This window comes from Mauremys mutica, chromosome 1, assembly GCF_020497125.1.
Source record: "Mauremys mutica isolate MM-2020 ecotype Southern chromosome 1, ASM2049712v1, whole genome shotgun sequence".
NCBI classification, from domain to species: domain Eukaryota; kingdom Metazoa; phylum Chordata; order Testudines; family Geoemydidae; genus Mauremys; species Mauremys mutica.
Genome location: NC_059072.1, coordinates 145,684,091 through 145,705,547, shown reverse-complemented (window position 1 = coordinate 145,705,547; position 21,457 = coordinate 145,684,091). Strand labels below are relative to the sequence as shown.

General features: G+C 43.1%; 1 protein-coding gene across 1 annotated transcript; it reads left to right on the top strand.

The window, feature by feature from the left end:
* The first annotated feature begins 4,997 nt into the window (after window positions 1-4,997).
* On the top strand, window positions 4,998-20,759 carry LOC123362282 (NKG2-A/NKG2-B type II integral membrane protein-like). Its single transcript, XM_045002720.1, has 8 exons — window positions 4,998-5,118; window positions 8,387-8,492; window positions 11,511-11,606; window positions 13,256-13,354; window positions 14,291-14,359; window positions 19,005-19,153; window positions 19,766-19,869; window positions 20,463-20,759. Exons 1-8 carry the CDS (start codon window positions 5,044-5,046, stop codon window positions 20,602-20,604), a joined length of 840 nt encoding a protein of 279 aa, XP_044858655.1. The 5' UTR covers window positions 4,998-5,043; the 3' UTR covers window positions 20,605-20,759.
* The last annotated feature ends 698 nt before the right edge of the window (window positions 20,760-21,457 follow it).

Genomic DNA, 21,457 nt, shown 5'->3' with positions numbered 1-21,457 from the left:
CGGTCCTGCAGCACATCAACAAGGCGCCGGAGCGCGTCCGTTTGCTCCCTCATTAGCCCAAGCAGCGTTTGAGTCGCCTGCTGGTCTTCCTGCCGCCACCTATCCTCCCGTTCGATGTGTGTGCGATTTTGTTGACATAGGCTCTCCCTCCACTGTCTCTGCTCTGCCGCCTCGGCTCTGGAGCAGGCCATCAGTTCCGCGAACATCTCTTCCCGAGTCTTTTTCTTTCGCCGCCTAATCTGAGCCAGCCTCTGCGAGGGGGATGCCGGGGCAGTCCGGGAAAGAGCAGAAGCTGTGTGATGGGAAACAGTAAATGATTTCCTTGAACAGATACATGTTTGCGAACAGTGAACACAGTCTAGTCAGTTTCTCTGAACAAGACCATACAAGGCACCAAGTCTCACAAGATCTCAGGAAAAGTTCGAGATTTCGGAATACGCTCTCATTGGCGGCGCCATTGCACAGGAGAGCGGACAAGCGAGGAGATACAGCATAATCCGTCTTGCAGACAGTCCTGGTAAGCCTTAAGTAGATCATGCTTATCAGTTAGTGGATAGCTGTGCTCTCCTGCTAAAGGCAATCTGGAAAGCAGAAAGGCTGAGCCTTTTCCAGCCCCTCCTGCCAGTGCACGGGAAAGATCAATGTCTGCTTGTTCTCTGTGGCCTCCAGCACGTGGCTGTTAAGCGAGGGTCGTTGTTATGCAACCTAATTGTAAACCGTTAACAATAGTAACAATACACTAATTGCCTGACTTAGATGCAGCCTGTCCAGACCGACATCACCCTGAGGCGGGTCACTCGCAGTCAGAGAGAGCGGATGCTAATGGAAGCCCTGCACAGACCAGGACCATATGCAGCAATGCTGGTGGAGGCGATGATTCCTCTCTACATTAGGATCTCCTGGCGCGGAAGAGTGTGCTTCCATGGAGCACCGAATAAGGCACCTCTCCCCAGGAACCTCCTGCGGAGGCTTTTCGAGCTGCTCTCTGAGAGCTTTGTTGAACTGTCCCAAGAGGATTATTGTTCAATCCCTATATGTGTGGACCTACTATTTATATAGTTTGACATGTAAAATTTTGTATATAGTATTTCTATTTTTTCTATACCCGTTTTTTAAAAAATAAAAGTTTCCATGTTTATAGCACTTACCGCCTGATCCTTCCCCTGATTCTGAGTCCGGGTTAACGGGCGGGGAGGGTTGGTAGGGTTCCTCATCTTCCCCATCGGCGAACATCGCCGAGGAACTGTCCAGGTACACTATGCCATCCTCAGAGTCCACGGTCACTGGTGGGGCAGAGGTGGCAGACCCACCGAGAATGGCATGCAGTGCCTCGTAGAAGCGGCATGTCTGGGACTGTGCTCCGGAGCGTCCGTTTGCCGCTCTGACTTTTTGGTAACCTTGTCTCAGGTCCTTGACTTTCACGCGGCACTGCATCGCATCCCGGCTGTATCCTTTCTCTATCATTGCTTTAGAGACCTTCTCGAAGGTCTTTGCATTCCGCTTGTTGGAGCGCAACTCCGAGAGCACAGACTCCTCGCCCCACACAGCGATCAGATCCAGGACTTCCCGGTCTGTCCATGCTGGGGACCTCTTTCTATTCTTGGAGTGGCCGGACTCCTCTGCTGGAGAGCTCTGCATCGTTGCAGGTGCTGCGGAGCTCGCCCCGATGTCCAGCCAGGACGTCAGATTCAAAGTGCCCAGACAGGAAAAGGAATTCAAATTTTCCCGGGTCATTTCCTGTGTGGCTGGTCAGAGAATCCAAGCTCGGACTGCTGTCCAGAGCGTCAACAGAGTGGTGCACTGTGGGATAGCTCCCGGAGCTACTAAGTTCGATTAGCGTCCACACCTAGCCTAATTCGAGCTAGCCATGTCGAATTTAGCACTACTCCACCTGTCGAGGTGGAGTACCAAATTCGAACTAAAGAGCCCTCTAGTTCGAATTAAATGGCTTCCTGGTGTGGACGGTTGAGCGGTTAGTTCGAATTAACGCTGCTAAATTCGAATTAAAGTCCTAGTGTAGACCAGGCCTAAGTGATATAGATATAAGTACTACATTTAGGAATCAAATGGGGGAATAACTGACTGGGCAGTAGTACTGCATGAAAATATTTAAGAGTTATATTAATATGGGATGCCTACACTGCAATAAAAGACCCTTGGCATGACCACGGTTGGCCTAGGTTAGCTGACTCAGACTCACGGAGCTTGGGCTATGGGGCTATAAAATTGAAGTGAAGATATTTGGTCTCCTGAATGGCAATGGAAACATGTAAGCCTAATTCTAACCAAGAGAGGGCAGTTGTACACATCCATACTCATCCATTCACATTTGGTGGGGTATGAGGTCTCATTGTAGAGTAGTGGTAACACAGAGCAGCCAGGACATTACACAATATTCAGTATCTATCAGCATCAGTCATGAGCACAGAAATATGTATTCTCTTTTCAAGGCCACAAATGCAGCCCAGATAATTGGTTCTGGTATGGAGAAGTCTGTTACCACTTCTCTAGTGAATTGAAAAAATGACAAGGAAATAAAGATTATTGTTCTTCTCATGACTCCAGACTTCTTAAAATAGAAAGCAAAGAAGAACTGGTAATGTATTTTCCTTCTTACTGTAGATATCAAACCAGGAATGAACACAGCAATGGGTCTAGATTTTACATTGAATTTTCATGCTGGCATTGATAAGATAACCCTCTACTCCACCTATGTATTGTATTCTTGGTCATCATCAAAGGAAGACAATGCATTAAATTACAGAAGGAAATGAACAGGCATTTAAAAACTAAATGAAGGAATCAATGGCAAAGCAATTTGAAAGGTCCGGCAGGCCAGTGCTTTGTGCTGCCACATACAGATGTGGGTACCTCACTCTCATATGACCAGCAAAGGCCAAGAATGCTATGGAGGTGCTGTATCCTGCCTGTCAACCCCTGTGGCTGGTTGCTATCATTAACCAGGGGAAACCCATCCAGTCTTCAAGTTCCATGGGTAGAAGGGCTGTAGCTGTAATGTGAGCTTGTGACATTATTGACATAAACTGTGACCATATAGGTCATTGTTGCAACCACTGTTATATATTTGCAGCAAATATTGTACAACGGTTGTGGTGTTATGTGTCTATAAAAAGGTTATGCTTTGCTGGTTATGATTATGCTATCTGTATGTATGTATCATTTGTGTAGCTGAAGTTATGAATATTGGCTATGTACTTGTATCTCAATGTGTTTTGTTTCTAAGTAGCCTCAGTGAAGCATTGGTCAGCTTCTTGAGAACTCAGTAAGTGCCCAATCAAGAAACACTTAACTGGTAATGGACTTTGGGAGATGTCAATCCACATCTGAGCTTTCCTGGGAACGTTCAAACTAACATGTAAACTATGGCATCAGCCTGTAAAGAACTGAGTTATGCATGGACATGTGACTTGCTCATGTGACTCCAAACTCCATCTTGCTGCTGTGATCTTCCACAGGTCAGAGACTATGAAAGGCCCTTGAAACCCCTCCATTTTGTCTTCAACCCTGCTTCTTGCCTCTGGAGAAACTTTGCTGCAAACTGAAACTCTGAACAAAGGACTGAATGACCCATCCCACCTGTGGATGTACTCCAGAGACCTGATTTGAACCTACAGTTTATTCCATCACTGCTACAAGCCTGAACCAAGAACTTTGCCATTACTGTATGTAATTGTTCCATTTAACCAATTCTATCTCTCATCTATATCTTCTTCCTTTTATGAATAAACCTCTAGATTTTAGATTCTAAAGGATTGGCAACACCATGATTTGTGGGTAAGATCTGATTTGTATATTGACCTGGGTCTGGGGCTTTGTCCTTCGGGATCGAGAGAACCCTTTTTACTTTTACTGGGGCATTGGTTTTCATAACCATTTGTCCCCATAATGAGTGGCATAGGCACCGACTCTAGGGGTGCTCTGGGGCTGGAGCACCCACGGGGAAAAATTATTGGGTGCTCTGCGCCCACTGGCAGCCAAGCTCCCCACCCTGCCTCGCCTCACCTCACCTCCTCCTCGGCCTCCACCACCTCCCATTAGCGCACCGCATCCCCTACCTACCTCCCAGTGTTTGCCGCCACCAAACAGCTGTAGCAAGCTCTGGCAGGGAGGGGGGAGGAGCGGGAACATGGCACACTGAAGGGAGGAGGCGGGGCTGGGGCGGGGCTTTGGGGAAGGAGTTGGAATAGAGGCAGGAGGGGGCAGAGTTGGGGTGTGGACTTTGGGAAAGGGGTTGGAATGGGGGTTGGAGGGGGCGGGGCAGGGGTGGAGTCAGGGCAGGGCCGGGGCCAGAGTGGGGTCGAGTACCCACTGGCACCAGTAGAAATTGGCGCCTATGACCAGTGACACTGGTGGTGATACTGGGAAACTGGAGTGTCTAAGGAAATTGCTTGTCTGACTTGTGGTTAGCCAGTGGGGTAAAACCAAAGTCCTCTCTTTCTGGCCGGTTTGGTTTGTCTTACTAGTAAAGGAAACCCAGCATTGGGCTGTAACTGCCCTGCTCTAAACAATTTGTCCTGAACTGATACTCTCAGAAGTGTCCCACTAAAGGGTAGCATCATTACAGAGCTCTTCAGGAAGTAGATGTGTCTTAAAATGAGGGGAAGAAACATGGTTTTTAATAAATCTATTGGAAAATTTCTTGAGGAAAAAAATGAGTGTCAGTTAGACATTTTAACACAGGAAATGACAGGATGGAATTGAAATGAAGTGCAGAGACAATAGCTGATCAATAGTTTCTTAAGCAACCTTGTTTAATAAATTCAATATTTAACTGAGCTCAAGCAAGTTAAATTTAACACCTTAGGCCTTGCGTAAACCTACAAAGAGAGAAGATCCTGTGAGCGCTTTGTGCGGGTGCAGCGCACTTCAAACTAGCAGAGTGAGAACTTCCTGTGCGGTTTCAGATGGAGCATTGCAGAGTGAATAATTCTTCCCCTCTCAGCTCCTGTTGTCCATCTCCTTACAAGGCAGTGACAGGGTGATACCAAACTGTCTTTCTCTCTCCATCCCCAAGGGATTTTCATGAAGGACAAAACCATTTGTGGCACTTCAAGGTCTAGTTCCCGCATGCCAGCCTCCTATCAAAGAGCTACAAAGGTATAAGTTCCACATTCTTCAGAGACCTTCATTGTTAGAGCATGTAGTTGTTGTAAGAGGCATAGTTTATTACTTCGATATACTTCAAGAATTAAGTGGAATTAGTTATTGTCGGATAGACATATGTCTGCAACCTTTTACAATATTTTTCTTCTGATTACATTTTAAGAGAGACAGTATGAAATATAGTACAATTTCATTATTATTATTTGTATTAAATGACTGTGGAAGTATTTATTATCACAGGCATTAGAATTCTACATTTCTGTACTTTATGCATCTCTGGTGCAGTATGTAGACTATCTAAATGTATATGGCAAATCTAGCAGATCAGCATAAATTGGGGAAGACCAGAGACCTAAGATCTTAATTTTTAGAAAGGAATTTGACAGTGTGTCTCAAGAAATCTTACTTAGCAAATAGTCTTGGATAAGAACATTATCACTGAATTAAAAACTGGTTGAAGAACTGTGAAAAAACGTTATGATAAATGGAAATAGACCGAGTTTAGTGTCATGGTCTTTGTAATTTATCATCTTCATCTTCTTAAATAGTCTGGGAACTGGAGTACATAGCCTGTTAATGTAATGTAAACTAATGTCATGTAATTCTCAGATGATGCTAAATGGAGGGTTGTTGCAAACACAAACAAGATCAGACAGATAACCCAAACACATCTGGAAAGTTTAGCAAAATAAGCAGAAAATGATATTAAAACTAGAACATCTGATGTAATAATCCAACACATGGCTATTCAGTGGTAGGGAGAAATGGAAGCCAGTCCTAATGAAAGAACCCCAGGAGTGAGAATAGAGAACAGATTAAACATGTGCTTGCAATGTGTTGTTTCCAAAAAGGTAAATAACATTTGTGCAGAGGTAGAAGCACTGTATTACAGGAGTGTCTCTCTATGGCTCTGATGACAGAATACCTAGAATACCATACTCAATTCTGTGCACTTCCATTTTGAGTCATTATTATTAGTATTTTATTATTTATTTGTTGAACGCCTAGTGTGTAGCTGTCTGTACAGAATATAAAGGAGATGGCCCAAGATTTTCAAAAAATTCATGGAGTATAGGTCCATCAGTGGCTATTAAGTAGGATGGGCAGGAATGGTGTGCCTTGCCTCTGTTTTCCAGAAGCTGGAAATGGGTGACAGAGGATGGACCACTTGATGATTACCTGTTCTGTTCATTCCCTCTGAAGTACCTGGCATTGGCTACTGTTGGAAGATAGGATACCAGGTTAGATGGATCTTTGATCTGACCCAGTGTGGCCGTTCTTATGGTATGTTCTTAAAAATGGGCCTAAAGTTAGGTTCCTAAATTAATATCTAGGCATCTAAAAGTAGATTAATGTTAAAAAATATTGAGCACCCATCAGCGTCTCTAAAATCTATGGTTACTAATGAGGGCTCAGCACTTTTGAAAATCTGGCTGCTTAAATAGGAACCCACACATAGACTTGGAAGTCTAATGTTTAGCACCCATTTTTGAACATTTTGGCCATGGTCCCTAATCCAAAGATTTAGATAAATGTGGTTTTTTTTGTTTGTTTGTTTGTTTGTTTGTTTTAATTTTTTTTTAAAGGCAGAAAGTGGTTGGAAGTTTTGAAGGAATTCAGAGAAAAGACATGCACTCTATTAAAGGGGCTGGAGGGATTGACTTACAAACAAGAAATGGAAGAACTACGTGTGTATAATGACCTTGGTGCAAACCCTGACTATAAGGGGATGCACAATAACTGTTTAGAAATATTGAAAGTGTATCAGCGTTGAAGAGGGAAACGGGCTGTTCGGGGTGGTGTGAGGCTGTATAGCTAGAGGTAAAGGGAGAGAGATAAGACAGAAACATTTCCCCAGGTGAGGGGTGGAAATCCCTCTGCAGGAAACGTTTAAACTTAGACTGGATAAAGCTCTAGACAGAATTCTACGATAAACATATGAAAGTATAAGCCCCAGTCTGTGTTCAGTGCAGGATTGTTGTATAGACCACGTGTGGGGAGGGGAAGAGGGTCTCTGTTTCATCAGCTAGGGGAGGGAGGCAATCTCCAGGCCCAAGTCCCTTTTCATCCCCTTCTTTATTGTTTACAACAATGAGAACAAACAAAAATGAGAAAAATAACACAACTGAAAACACTGCTCATAATCCCCAGAGGTTTCGCTGCCTCAACCAGCCAATGGGAAAGAGGACTCCTTTCCCCTGTGACCCTTCTGAACCCTGATTCCTGTTCTTCTCTGGCATGTGAGAGTCAGGGATCCCTTAACCATTCCAGTCTGCTGCATTATCCTTGTTACAGACTCCCAAAGGATGAAATAGATGACATTAATATGGGATTGACACTTTCACTTCTATCTCTGCAGCATGAGGCCACATTCTGACCTCTTTTGGACTGTGTAAATCTGGAGTAATTCCAGTGATTTCTGTTGAATTGTGCCAGATGTACACAGGGGTGTCTCAGAGCATAACTTGGTCCCATGATGCTGTACTGGAACTCAATGTGCATATTACTAAAGGATATCACTCGGGGAGGAGCAGATGGAGGAGGTGCATCAATCAAGTGTCAGTTCTTGGAGGCACTGGGGTCTAAAGTTCTGTTCCTAAATTCATATTTAGGTACCTAAGGTGGGATTTTTAACAAAAGTGCCTAAGTGATTTAGGCACATAATCCTTATTAAAGTCAGTGATATAAAACAGGTGAAGAATCAGAACCAGAGCCTCTAGAAACCTAAGGGGAGAGCAGAGAGGGGCATTCCTTGTTACATTGTGCATGTATGACATATGTTGTAAGCATTTCCCCCAGGACAGCCATCCCTGTCAACAAGAGGAGGGAGCCACAGTCCAGTTCCCGCATTACCCAGAAATTGTCTGACTGGGGGCTCTTTTGCTACTGGTGATGCCACTAACTATTGAGTTCTCCAGTATTAGGAGCCAGATTGTGTCCAGCCTCTGTCCACTGCCAGAGCAAATGAAATCATAGCTCTATCTTTTAGACTCCTAAATCTGTCTCCAGGGGGGGTTATTTATTTGTTTGTTTTTCTTTTCTGAATCCCTCTAGTTTGTCAGTGTGTATTAATGTGTCCCACATTCAGAACTAGGTGCCACATTCCAGGTGCAGTGAGAAGGAGGCGTGGTTCTTCCAAACCCTCAGTTATTCTGCTATTAAATCCTGACAATTGCTGTTTTTCCTTCCTTAGTACATGTATCAGTTTACATCAGATCCCATTTTTCATCTCAGTCTACTGAACCCAACCTTTCTATCCCAGAATGCAACAGAAATGAGTGAGCAGGCAGTGATCTATGTAGACCTGAAATTTCAAACTCCTTCCAAGCAGCAGAAGAAAAAGACACCTAAGAACACCAGGGACAAAGGTGCGGTATGTTTGTAAGCATCTGAGAACATATCTGCTATTACTGATATTTTATTGTTCATGTTAAATCTCTTCCTTGAGCTGTACGCATTGTACCTGACTTTATCTACTTATATCATTAGTGTCAAGTATCAGAGGGTAGCTGTGTTAGTCTGTATCCACAAAAACAACAAGGAGTCCGGTGGCACCTGAAATACTAACATTTATTTGGGCATAAGCTTTCGTGGGTAAAAACCCTCACTTCTTCAGATGCATGTCCATCTGAAAATGTCCATGCATCTGAAGAAGTGAGGTTTTTTACCCACGAAAGCTTATGCCCAAATAAATCTGCTAGTCTTTAAGGCACCTCTGGACTCCTGGTTGTTTATATCATTAGCTTTTTCTTCAGTGTCAGGCACAGTTATTTTAGTAACTTATTAACATCTGTCAGGCACTGAAATGCTCCTGGAATGGTACACTGTATTCTGGGCATGGGGAACAAAAGTTATGGTACCTTTGGAGCCCTGGAACACAGTTCTGTGATTGTGTTATCGCAAACCATTCCATGTCAATGGATGTTGTTGATTTGCCCTGTGTTCAAGGAGACACGGTCTCTTTAAGTCATGCCTTGTGGCTGGAAGATTAAAGGAGGTGACCTGTGAATTCTTCTCTCCTTTCTAATGGGGATGGTATAATGGGATAGCCTGATTTTGGCAATTAATTGGTCTTTGACTATTAGTGGTAAATATGCCCAATGGCCTGTGGGGTGGGTTACTACAGAGAATTCTTTCCTTGGTGTCTAGCTGGTGAGTCTTGCCCACATGCTCAGGGTTTAGCTGATCACCATACTTGGGGTCGGGAAGGAATTTTCCTCCAGGGTAGATTGGCAGAGGCCCTGGGGTTTTTTTGCCTTTCTCTGCAGCGTGGGGCACTGGTCACTTGCTGGAAGATTCTCTGCACCTTGAAGCCTTTAAACCATGATTTGAGGGCTCCAGTGACTCAGACACAGGTTTGATACAGGAGTGGATGGGTGAGATTCTGTGGCCTGCATTGTGCAGGAGGTCAGACTAGATGATCATAATGGTCCCTTCTGACCTTAAAGTCTATGATTCTATGAAACCTATTCATATGCGAATAAAGTACCATTTTCTCTATGCTTTGCCTGATTGAGATAGTCAACATCATGAAGTCATGACTGATCCTTAATTGTCCATATTTATTTACCATCCCAGAGCCTTAAGATCATTCCTGTCCAGCAGAGAATTTCCTGAGCTACAGAGGATTTCCACTGAGCATCCAGGAAGTTGAGCAGTTAGTTTTTGAGAAGATGACATTTAAAAACACTCTTTAAAAAAATGAAAAAAATGGGCTCCATCTAGAAGAGCATAATGCCAAGTGCCATGTTTCCTCTGAAATCAATAGTAAAACAGCCTTTGACTTCAATGGGAGCAGAAGCAAGCTTTAAATCAAGGAAATAGCACTAGAAATGTTTAATGAGTTTATAAATACTCTTAGTAGATCACAGTTCAATTTGTTTTGAAGTATGTAAAGTGAAATTTTACATTTCAAGATTGCCATTAGCAGAATGCATGAGTCAAGGGTAGTCAAATAGATACATTATCTTAACTGGATATTTCCATAACTTTTAATGCTTAGCTTTGAAACTGTAATTTTCTGATTATAGTGTATGTGCAAAGGGTTATATAAGTCACATGAATAACTTTAAATGTAACAACACTTTCGAGTAAGACTCTAAATAGGAGTCAGATATTGGAAACAAGGTGATAAAATGCATATGCTGAATTCACAGATGTTAGTTGGTTGACCCCAGTACACTGACAGGCTACTGCAGACCATTGTGTTTTGGGACAAAACCTTTTAATACCAAAGTTCTGCCATGCCTTGTGTACTACAATGACAGTTTTATGTGGCTATAGATTGTAATTAGAGCTGTCCACTGTGATAAAGTCAGGCTGGATGGCTGCAAGAGGGTAATCTTATTGGGTGTTGGGAAGTGCTGGGAAGCACAGCTAAAAGCCCCTCCCCAGCCTGGGGAGGAGCTACTGAGCCCAGAACTCAACTAAAGTTGGGGGACAACGAAGGAAAACAAAACAGGAACAGGTGTGGAGGTCAAAGGTCCAAAACTAGCAAACTGGATGGGGACACAGAGCAGAGAACCCTGGACAGTGCCCACTGCTCCTCAGTGCAAGAGGGTAGTCCTATTGGGTACTGGGAAATGGATGGGCGGAAGCCTGCCCACAGCTAAAAGCCCCTCCCCCAGCCTGGGGAGGAGCTACTGAGCCCAGACCTCAACTAAAGTTATGGGTCAATGAAGGGAAAAAAAGGGACAGGTGTGGGGGTCAAAGGACTATACCTAGGGAACCAGAAGGGGACACCGAGCAGAGAACCCCAGACAGGGCCCACTGCTCCTCAGTGCAAGAGAGTAGTGGAAGGCAGATATGTTAGCCCTAGAATGTTAAAGGCCCTTTTCCCTACAAACTGAGAATGGGTTACCTGTGGTTAATTAGAGATACCTGAATCCAATTAAGGGCTGCCTGAGACCTTTTAAAACCCCTCCTCCAGTGAGAGAACGGGAAGAGAGATAGACACTAGTTGTTACCAGGCTAGTAGCAGCAGGGAAGTAGCTTCTCCAGGAGGAAAGGCTCTGTTCCTCGCCATAGGGGAAGCAGACAAGCACGATTGCTGGCCAGAGGAAGGACTGACACCCCAGGACAAACAACAAAACAACACCCTATCCCAGTGAGGAGGCAGGGAAAGGTATCACCCTTTGTTTGTGTCTATGGGAATATTTCCCCTTTTTGAGTGAGGAAGGAACAACCCTTAGGCTTATCCTCATGCCTACCCTGGAGACTCAACCAAGTGAGCACCGAAGGGTGAAGGCAAACCCTGCCTGAGTGGGACTGATTACATCGCCAGAGGGGAGAAACACTAAGCCTGGCAAGAGAAAAGAAGTGCCTTGCCACATGACCTCGTCAGTGCAATGAATAAAATTCACTGTTTCTATGCTATAACCCACTAGCAATAAACGAGGAGGTGGTGACCTACACAGAACTGAAATGCCATAATGCTTCTGAGCAACAGAGGAGGCGAAGGACTACGAACCCCCAGGGCAAAGGTACTGTGTGCTACATGCTGCTGACTCCTCTCATTCTACTATTTAACTGTTCATAGTCTAACACCTCCTTGAATTGTATGAGAACATTAAAAGCAAAACTCCATATAAAGAATCAGTATTTAAATACCCCAAATCAAGACATTCGATGGCTAAGATGCCACAAGCATTATCCACCTGGCCACCTTGCACATTCTTTATATTAAGATATAAAATTAATCCTTAAAAATAAATTCAGAGCAGTGCTATGTATCCACGTAATAAAGGGAACTGGGCCAGATTGTTCTCAGCTGCTGTATGAATGTTTGCAGGGAGAGGAGCAGAGGGTACTAGGAGTGCCCTGTCTTCTACCCCCAAATGCAGTGGCCAGTTATTCTCTTCCTAGCTGCAGGGATTGTTCCCTCCTAGAACATACAGGCACATTGGCCACCCCAAAGTGGATGGAGGGGAAAATACAACTATGGCCTTATCTGGCCCCCTGTCCGCAGAGCCAACACTAGACATAAGCAGATTAGGACATTGCTTAGGTCCCCGACCAGCTCCGTGGGGCCCCCATTCGCTTTTTATTATAAAAACGTTCCTGTTCTAGAATTAAGGGGCACAAAATATTTCTGCTTAGGGCCCACAATACACTAGCACCATCACTGCCTCCCCCACTAGGTAACACAGGGGAGCAGCTCCACCATCCTATAAGATGGTGCAGTGAGTGCTCTCCCCTTGCACACTTGAGAGCTCAGGGAGGGACTGTTCCCTAAGAGACACAATCCCCACCCAGATCTCCTGTTGGGGAGGCTCCACGCTGGCCCAACACAAGGCAATTCCTAAAAGGCACAGCTGAGGCCTTAATGGTGGAGGGAGGGATAACTCAGTGATATGAGCATTGGCCTACTAAACCCCAGGTTATAAATTCAATCCTTGAGGAGGCCATTTAGGGAACTGGGGTAAAAATCTATCTGGGGATTAGTCCTGCTTTGAGCAGGAGTATAGACTAGATGATATTCTGTAATTCTTGAGCCTCCTTATCTTTACCCCACCTTTATAAGTGTACACAATACTAGCAGTGAATGAATATAATGCTTCCCCTCTTTCACAAATTGCTACACAGAAGCAATTTGGCCCACTGCACAGGGCTTCTAAATAGCAGCCAGTAGAGTTGGTTTTATTCAATTCCATGGTAAGCCTGGGCAAAGCATTTCACCTCTCTCTGTTTCAATTTTTCCCATCTGTAAAATGGGGATAATAGTTTCCAACCTTTTTAAGTGCTACAGTTGAAAAGCTCCATATAAGTGCTTAGGTGGAAGGAATATCCCTTAATGGTGTTCTGCTAGGACCCCAGAGCACAGTTCTGTAACCATGTAGTCCCACGTAGAACAGTCTGCCTTCTTACTAAGGCTTTGTTAAGGCTAGATCCTGCTCTCCGGGTATCTTGACCTGTATAACTTTGACCAGGGCAAGAGTTTTCATTCCATAGTTCAAGAGCCCTGACAACATGTTCTGACACGGCTGAATATGTGTGAGGGTAGGGGAAGGAGAATGAATACTTGTGTGCGGTTGAGCTGCATTTCACTAACACAAAGAATATGAATGGCCTATGGCTCATTTAGGATTTAAAAGCTTTCCCCCCAATAATTCTGTACTTTTCTCTCTCTCAGATTCTTCTGCTCCGGTTCCTGCATGGTGGCTCATAGCATGTTTTTTGGGGATCTTCTGCTTGGCTTTGCTCATAGCAGTGGGGGTCTTGGCTGCAAATGGTAAGCATGAGCAAAGTAGATACTGAGAGACAAGCTCTGTGCTGGAGGGTATTTATTATTGCTGGAGGGTAAATCTCACAAGGTGTAAGCCAGTGAAGAGCTGTAATCCTTAGCTCCTCTGAAAATCAGGACAATTATTTAGATGCCTAATTATGGCTTTAGGGGGCTTGGAATGGAGAGCAGCTGGATTCTGTCACATTCTCTCCCCACCCTCTGCCGCCCCCCTTTGCAGAGTTTCCTGGGACAACTGCAGCTGACAAGCCTCTGGCATAACAACTCCAACTGTCCACCTCACCCAAGAGCCAGAAGGGTTGTAGGGTCCTCCAGAACAAATATGAAGCACAGACTTTCTGTGGACCCCTGCAGAATCATGAAGTTGGTGTCTAGATCACTGGCTTCAGCCTCAAGGAACAATACACATCTCCTTATGTGAGCATTCCTCTGGGCTGATACGCTCATTGAATTTCTTGTCCATAGTGTAAGTGTCCTTGTCTTCCTTGCAAAGATTCCAGGGCTTTTTACTTACCACTTTCTTCCTGAGTATCTGATTTTTCTGTTTTGGAGTCTAACTTTGAAAATAGGATTTTTCTGCTTTGTGGTCACTGCAAACATCACCTATGTTCAACCCAGATGATGGAAACCAGGAGGTTTTCAATTGCTACTTTAGGTGAATTTTTATACAGTCAAGATTTTCAGCCACACATTTTTTTCTCAGGGGTTTTATGTACAAAATGTTATTTTTAAGATGACTTTTAACAAGAAAAAGTACATATAACATATCATGGTGTTCTAACAATATAATAGACACTCTTCCCAATGGTATAACCGTGGGTAGAACTTGGCCCTTTGTTTCCCTATAAGGCATTGATCTCTAAAACTGTGCTGCAATTTATTTTTAAGTGGTACATTATATTGTTATATTACTTTGGTTTTAAGTTTTTCAGATTTCCCTTGTACCATGTAGACAGCAAGATAACCTCACCCAGCACTGGGAAATTACCCAAGGTAAGAACGGAAACCTGCCAATGGCTTTAAACAGGAAAGATACAGGCCAATTGGCTTCAGGAGGGCAAATTTTTTCTTCTATGTGTTGTGACTTTAGACTGAAATAATTTCATATTGAATTCCCAACACTGTTGCTACACTGATGGATATCAGAGTATGACATTTTGGTTAATTAGATTCCAGTTCTTTTTATCCTTATTTACCAAAATTTTACATTAACTGAAAAACTCAGAAGTGAGTCTTAAGGGAACATAAGGGAGGCTAAGCTGGTTTAAGTCACATGTTGAAAGACCATCAGAGAGGACGGTAGGAAGAAAAAACAATTAACAGGAGGGAATAATGCAATCAGAGAAATGTAGATCGCGGAAGGACCTCGAAAGGCCATTTAGTCCAGTCACCTGCACTGAGGCAGGTCCAAACATACCTAGATCATCCCTGACCGGTGTCTGTCTAAATCAGTGGTCCCCAACCTTTTTGTGGCCAGTAGCACATTCATGTTTTCAGAAGAGTGTGGCGGGCACCAACAATTTTTCAAGGCTTATTTTGTATTTGTACATTAAATAATACAAAAAACATCATATTTAATATTACATAATATATGAATCTATAAGCTAAAAAGGGTAATTTTACATGTAAAAGGTATTAATTAAATTATTCGGCAATTACTCTTTCACCTTACCATGTGAATTTGCTCTTTTTTATCTACCTGTAAGAAAAATTAAGGAGTTTTTACAAAATAAATATCATAAGCAGTTTTCATCATATTTATTTTTTAAAAGTAAATTATTGTTGAACTGCTAGTCCAAATATATTTATTATTCTTACTTTAACATAGAATGAAGCCTGCAGCCCCAAAGTTTTCTGTCCCCAGCAGGTGCGGGGCCACGGTTTTTCTCCAGCTTAAGCCGCAGCCCTGCGCCTGCCAGGGACTGAGAACACCAGTGCCTGCAGCCCCAGAGTTCTCTGTCCCCAGCAGGCTCAGGGCCGCGGCTTCTCTCCGGCTTAAGCCACAGCCCTGTGCCTGCCAAGGACCGGCACCCGCAGCCCTGGAGTTCTCTGTCCCTGGCAGGGGCGGGGCCGCGGCCTGGCGCCTGCCGGGGACAGAGAACACCGGCGCCCGCAGCCTGCAGCCCCAGAGAAGCCTCAGAGAAGATGCAGCCCCGCGCCTGCCAGAGAGAGAGAACACCGGCACCTGCAGCCTGCAGCTCTGGAGTTCTCTGTCCCCAGCAGGCGTGTGGCCCCGGCTTCTCTCTAGTTTAAGCCATGGCCCCACGCCTGCCAGGGACTGAGAACACTGGTGCCCGCAGACTGCAGCCCCGGAGTTCTCTGTCCCCAACAGGCTCGGGGTCGCGGCTTCTCTCCCCTGCTGGGTGCTAGGCGGGCACACATAAATACCCTGGCGAGCACCATGGCACCCACGGGCAGCACGTTGGGGACCACTGGTCTAAACTGTTCTTAAAAACTTCTAAAGATGAGGATTCCACAACCTCTCCTGGAAGACTATTGCAGTGCTTAAAAATCCTTATATTTGGAAAGTTATTTTTTCTAATATCTAACCCAATTCTCCCTTGTTGTAGATTAATTTGATTACTTCTGTCATCTCTCAGTCTTCTCTTCTCTACACTAATCAGGCATAGTCTTTTCAACTTTCCTCATATGTCAGGTTATCATTTTTGATGCTCTCCTCTGGACTCCCTCCAATATGTCCATATCTTTCCTAAATGTAGCACCTAGAAATGGACACAGAACTCAAGCTGAGGCCTCACCAGTGCTGAATAGAGGGATAGTTATCTCTGATATATTACATATGACACTCCTGTTAATACACCTAAAAATGATATTAGACTTTTTTGTAACTCCATCACACTGGGGGCTCACATTCAATTTGTGATCCACTATAAACTCCAGATCCTTTTCAGCAGTATCACTGGCTAGCCAGCTATTCTCCATTCTGTAGTTGTGCATTTAATTTTTCTTTCCTAAGGCCTGGTATACACTTGGTGTGTGTGTGGCGGGGTGGGGGGGAGGGATTGATCTAAGATACACAACTTAGGTATGAGAATAGCATAGATGAAGTTGATGTAGCTTAGATCAACTTAGAATCACTTACTTCACATCCTCAGGGCGCAGGATTGATGGCCACCGCTCCCCCGTCGACTTTGCTTCCGCCTCTCACCGAGCTGGAGTTCAGCAGTCAATGGGAGAGGGATTGGGGATCAATTTATTGCGTCTACACTATACACGATAAATTGTTCCCTGGTAGATCAATCGCTACCCGATGATCCAGCGGGTAGTGTAGATGTACCCTAAGTGTAGTACTTTGAACTTTTCTTTAGTGATTTTCATCTTGTTGATTTAAAACCAATTCTCTAATTTGAATACTGAACCTGTCCTCCAAAATGCTAGCAACCCCCTCCTCCTGCCCCTGCTTGGTGTTATCTACAACTTCTATAAGCATACTTTTTACTCCATTATCTACATCACCAATGAAAATATTGATAATACTGGACCCAGGACCCTGATAACTAATCTTTAAGTAAGGTCTTTCAACCAGTTTTGTACCCACCTTATATTAATTTCATTTACACCATATTACCTTAGCTTGTTTATGATAATGTCAGGTGGGACTGTGTCAAGAGACTTACTAAAATCAAGATATATAATGTCTACAGCTTCCCTTCTATCCACTAGATCAATAGCCATGTCAAAGGAAGAAATTAAGTTGGTTTGGAATTATTTTTTCTTGATCAATCTATGTTGTCTATTATGTATCACCCTATTATCCTCTAGGTGCTTACAAATTGATTGTTTAATAATTTTTCCAGTATCTTTCCAGGTATCAAAGTTAGGCTGATTGGTTTTCTTTGTTCCCCTTTTGAAGATCAGTACTATGTTTGCCCTTCTCCAGCCCTCTGGACTTCCCCAGGAGTTCTCAAAGATATTTCCTAATGGTTCCAAGATTGCTTTAGTTAGTTCCTTAAGTATTCTAGGGTGAATTTCCTCAGGCCCTACTCACTTGAACACATGTAACTTATCTAACTATTTTTTATCCTGTTCTTTCCCTGTTTTGGCTTGTGTTTCTTCTCCCTTGCTGTTAGTATTAATTGTGTTTAAATATTTGGTAAATTTACCTATTTAGTGAAGGCATTAAACACCTCACCCTTGATATAATTCATTATTAGCTGCATTTTCCTTCACCTTTCTCTAGCACCTAATGCATTTACAGAAACACTTTTTATTGCCTTTTATGTCCTTTGCTAGGTGTAATTCATGTTGTGCCTTGCCGTTTCTGATTTTGTTCCTACATGCTTCTGCCATTATTTTGTACTTAACCTGCACAATTTGTCCATGTTCCACTTTTTGTTGGATTCCTTCTTGATATTCAGTTTGTTAAAGAGCTCTTGATGGGGCCATGCTGGTCTCCTATTATTTTTCCTATCTTTCCTATCAAAGCCCACATTGAGCGCAGGCAGAAGGGGGAGGGGAGCCTCTCCTGCCAAGCAGCAATCAGCCTGACCACACCCCCATGCAGCTACCACAACTGCCAGTCATCAAGTCAGGGAGCCACAGCTGCAACCAATAGAGGATGCAGGGACTGCTATAAAAAGAAAGAGTTCAAATAAGGAAGAGAGGGAGAAAGGCCTGGGAAAGCAAAGGGGTGACACTCCTGCACCTGGCTGCCTCCAGAAACACAGCCCGAAGGGGCTGAAGCAGATCACTGAGCCTAACTAGAGCCAGGGGCCAAGAACTGCCATTACTATAGGCTAAACAAAGAAAACCAGTCCCAACAGAGACCTCCTGAAAGACCACAGAAAGAACCTTCACATTGTGATGATTTGCTGCTGTACCTTTAATATTGTCTCTCTGAGAAACTGACAGCTTTCCTAAACTTCTTATTCCCTTAGATTTTCATCCTTACCTACCAGTTCTCTGTTAAGAAGCTGTAAGATAAACTAGTCAACCTCCCAATTTAATGTTTTCCATCTCATCTCTGGTGATTCTCAGCATGTAGTTTTCACAGTCTTAGATTCCATGACACTTACATATCAGTAAGTGAGTGATAAATGGAGACTAACTCTGTGTGAAGGCACCTCACTTATAGATCACTGAATTTTACCCATTGTGCAAGAATCCTGCTCAATAATTACTAACAAAAAACCAGCCAATTAATTACAATAGCACTCGCATTTGATGTACAGAATCCATAAAATACACAAAATTCCCCTGGGGAAAAACAAATGTGATTGCGTATAAAAGGAAAGCGATGTAGGCATAATAATAATTACTTTATTTTCTATAGAACAAGAGTCCTCATGCCAGCATCAAAATACGAGCAATCATGTCAATGCTTGTGACTCTAAAGATGGTTTGTGATGCACCTAATGCAAAATCAAATTACAACAGAAAATTGATTGTCACAACTTGACCTTAATACTTCTAATAAAGTAACATCTAGAGGTCCCAATCAGTTATGGGCCTCACTCATATTAGGTGGTGTACAAACACACCATAAGAGACAGTCCCTATGAGAGAGATGACAAATTTAATACAGACAAGACACAATAAGTGGATGAAACAATGAAATGAGGGAGGGAGGACAAGGGTAACAGCAACAGAAGAAAAGTAAACTGTATTTCTTTTTAAGGATGGAAGTTTCTTTGTCCAGAACATTGGTTTTCCCATGGAGAGAAATGTTACCACTTTTCTACTGAATCCAAACCTTGGCTGGAGAGTCAAAAGGCCTGCTCTTCTCATGACTCCAGGCTCCTCCTGATAGAAAACAAAGAAGAGCTGGTAGAGTATCTTTGTCTTTGGAAAGCTGTATATTCAAAACAGCCAACAGAAGATTTGTCAGTGAAAAGAGGATTGGACAATGAGATTTGGCTTCATTTGGTATCTTGCTTTATGTTGTTTTTTTTCTTGAAGGCTAATTACCTCACACCTCCTCTTCTCTCCCCACCATTAGAGGCATAACTGAACCCTAAATAAAATTAAAAGGCACCTATTGCAAGGCAAAACCCCAGTGTCATCAGTACTTTTAATATTCAAGGTACATCTATTACTATAGCATAAGAAAAACCTGTACATCACTCCAGGCATTTTTCTCTGTCTCAGAAGTGATTTAGGAGAGATATTGTCCTCTAGACACGAGAGTGAATAGAGATTAACCAACAGAGGAAGCTGTCACAATTTCTACAGCAAACATGCTTGGAGGAAATGAAGAATGTGATCAGTCTGGCCAATGAGTTGATCACCCATGAGGCTGCCTCGGCATATTAACCACATTATTGTTAGCCACATCATTGTACCCAATATCCATACACTTGTGAAACCAACAAACACCTGATGCACATACATCCATGAAATGAGCAGGGAGAAGAATTAACTGTCTTTGTCTTTGTACAGGATTTCATAAGCCCTCTCGCAACTTCTCACTGGATAGGATTATCACGTGACAAGACCGACAGGCCCTGGATGTGGGTGAATGGCACAGCTTTCTCCACAGACCAGTGAGTTCCAGACACAGCTAGAAACTTCTCATTTCAATAAAGTGCATTGACAGTGCAATGAGGGGAGAAACCCAAGCTTCAGTAACAAGGAGTGCATTATGTAGTCACTGAAATGTATTTTAAAATTCTATGGGAACCCAATCAGCAGAGGATGATGTAAGTTAAAGTTAAGATCTATTGATTAAAAGCTATAGGTAATGAAACACCAAAAGGGGAAGTGAGGTGGGTGCTGCAGGTCAAGAATAAACTGCACTGGCAGATCTGAGGGGAGTAGTGACTCAAAAAAAATGTAGAGAGGAGGTTGGGTGACATGTCTGACGTGCACTGGCATATAAGTGAGAAGTGTGCACACCATGAGATACACTACTCCTGATTGTAGCCAAAGCAGTTATTCCCTGACATTCATAAATACCACATTTATTCATGATTTTTTTCAATAATGGACCCTCTGCTTCTCCACAATTGTTTTGTTATTATTAAAATTATTTGTTTTTGCCATATGTTTAAGTTACTGACATGTTTACGTTGAAAAAATAAGGTAGTAATAGAGATATAACCAGAATGACTTTAAGTAACATTTTATTCTATCATAGGTTTGTAGTAAAGAAAGGATACGTTGATGGGAACTGTGCACTTGTCACAGGTGGAGAGCTCTACTCTGGTCCATGCAAAGAGTCAAAGCTCTATATTTGTGAGCAGCTGGTTCTTTTGCCAAAGCCTGACATATCGGCATGAGATGGACAATGGAAACCACAAAATCTGGGGCATCCCAAACACTGTGATAAATATCCCCAAATAAATACTACAACTCTCATCTTTTCCTCTTCAGAGGCTGCCTTTATGTTGTAAAATTGTAACACACTTTGCTGTGACCACATATTGTTTATGAGTCTGTGTCAAAAGGAGCTGGGAATGGCCAATCAGAGTATAAACCACATGGTTAAATCTGATAAAACACACAAACCAGCCGAACCTGGTTTCTTTTTCCTTTTCCAGTTCATTGATAGTTTATTTTAAAACAATAATTTGTTCACTATCTGGTTCAAATAGTTTTCTTTCAATAAATTGGTAAAAAAAATCTGATTTAATTGTCAGCTTTTGTTTTTTGCTTTTACTTCATTGCTTTGCATTCAATCTCAGAAGAACTGCCATGATGAAGCAGTACAAAAACAAAGATAATGTTGATTAAACTAAGAGTACCTTTGGGGAAAAATAGTGTATAGGTTTTCTTTAATAGTGTGGTGGGGTGGACTAAGCTGGCTGTCATGGGCAGTCAATATCCATATCACAGGGGCCAACACAGCAAAGGCAAATTCATGTACTGCCCCTCCCCAATCCATCCCAGCTTCTAAAATCACTAAGGAAAGTTACAGGTGCATCATGAACAGGATGAGAGCAATGGAGAAGCCCTGCTGTGAGCTGTAGTAGTTACCAGGGAAGAGGTTCTCATTGACATCGTTGGATAATTAAAGATGCTGTTACACAAAGTACACAATTAGGGAGAGGATCCCACTACTGTACCATATTCTATGGACTGGGCATGGTCAAAAGGGATGTTCCTTAACTTCACCACCTCATGACCCAGTCA

Bases quoted from the DNA above. Each gene is read 5' to 3' on its own strand.
- LOC123362282 (XM_045002720.1), top strand. From the start codon at position 5,044: ATGAAGGACAAAACCATTTGTGGCACTTCAAGGTCTAGTTCCCGCATG. The intron at 8,493-11,510 runs GTGCGGTATGTT...ATAACCCACTAG, and splicing joins TAAGAACACCAGGGACAAAG to CAATAAACGAGGAGGTGGTG. The intron at 19,154-19,765 runs GTAGAGTATCTT...GTCTTTGTACAG, and splicing joins TAGAAAACAAAGAAGAGCTG to GATTTCATAAGCCCTCTCGC.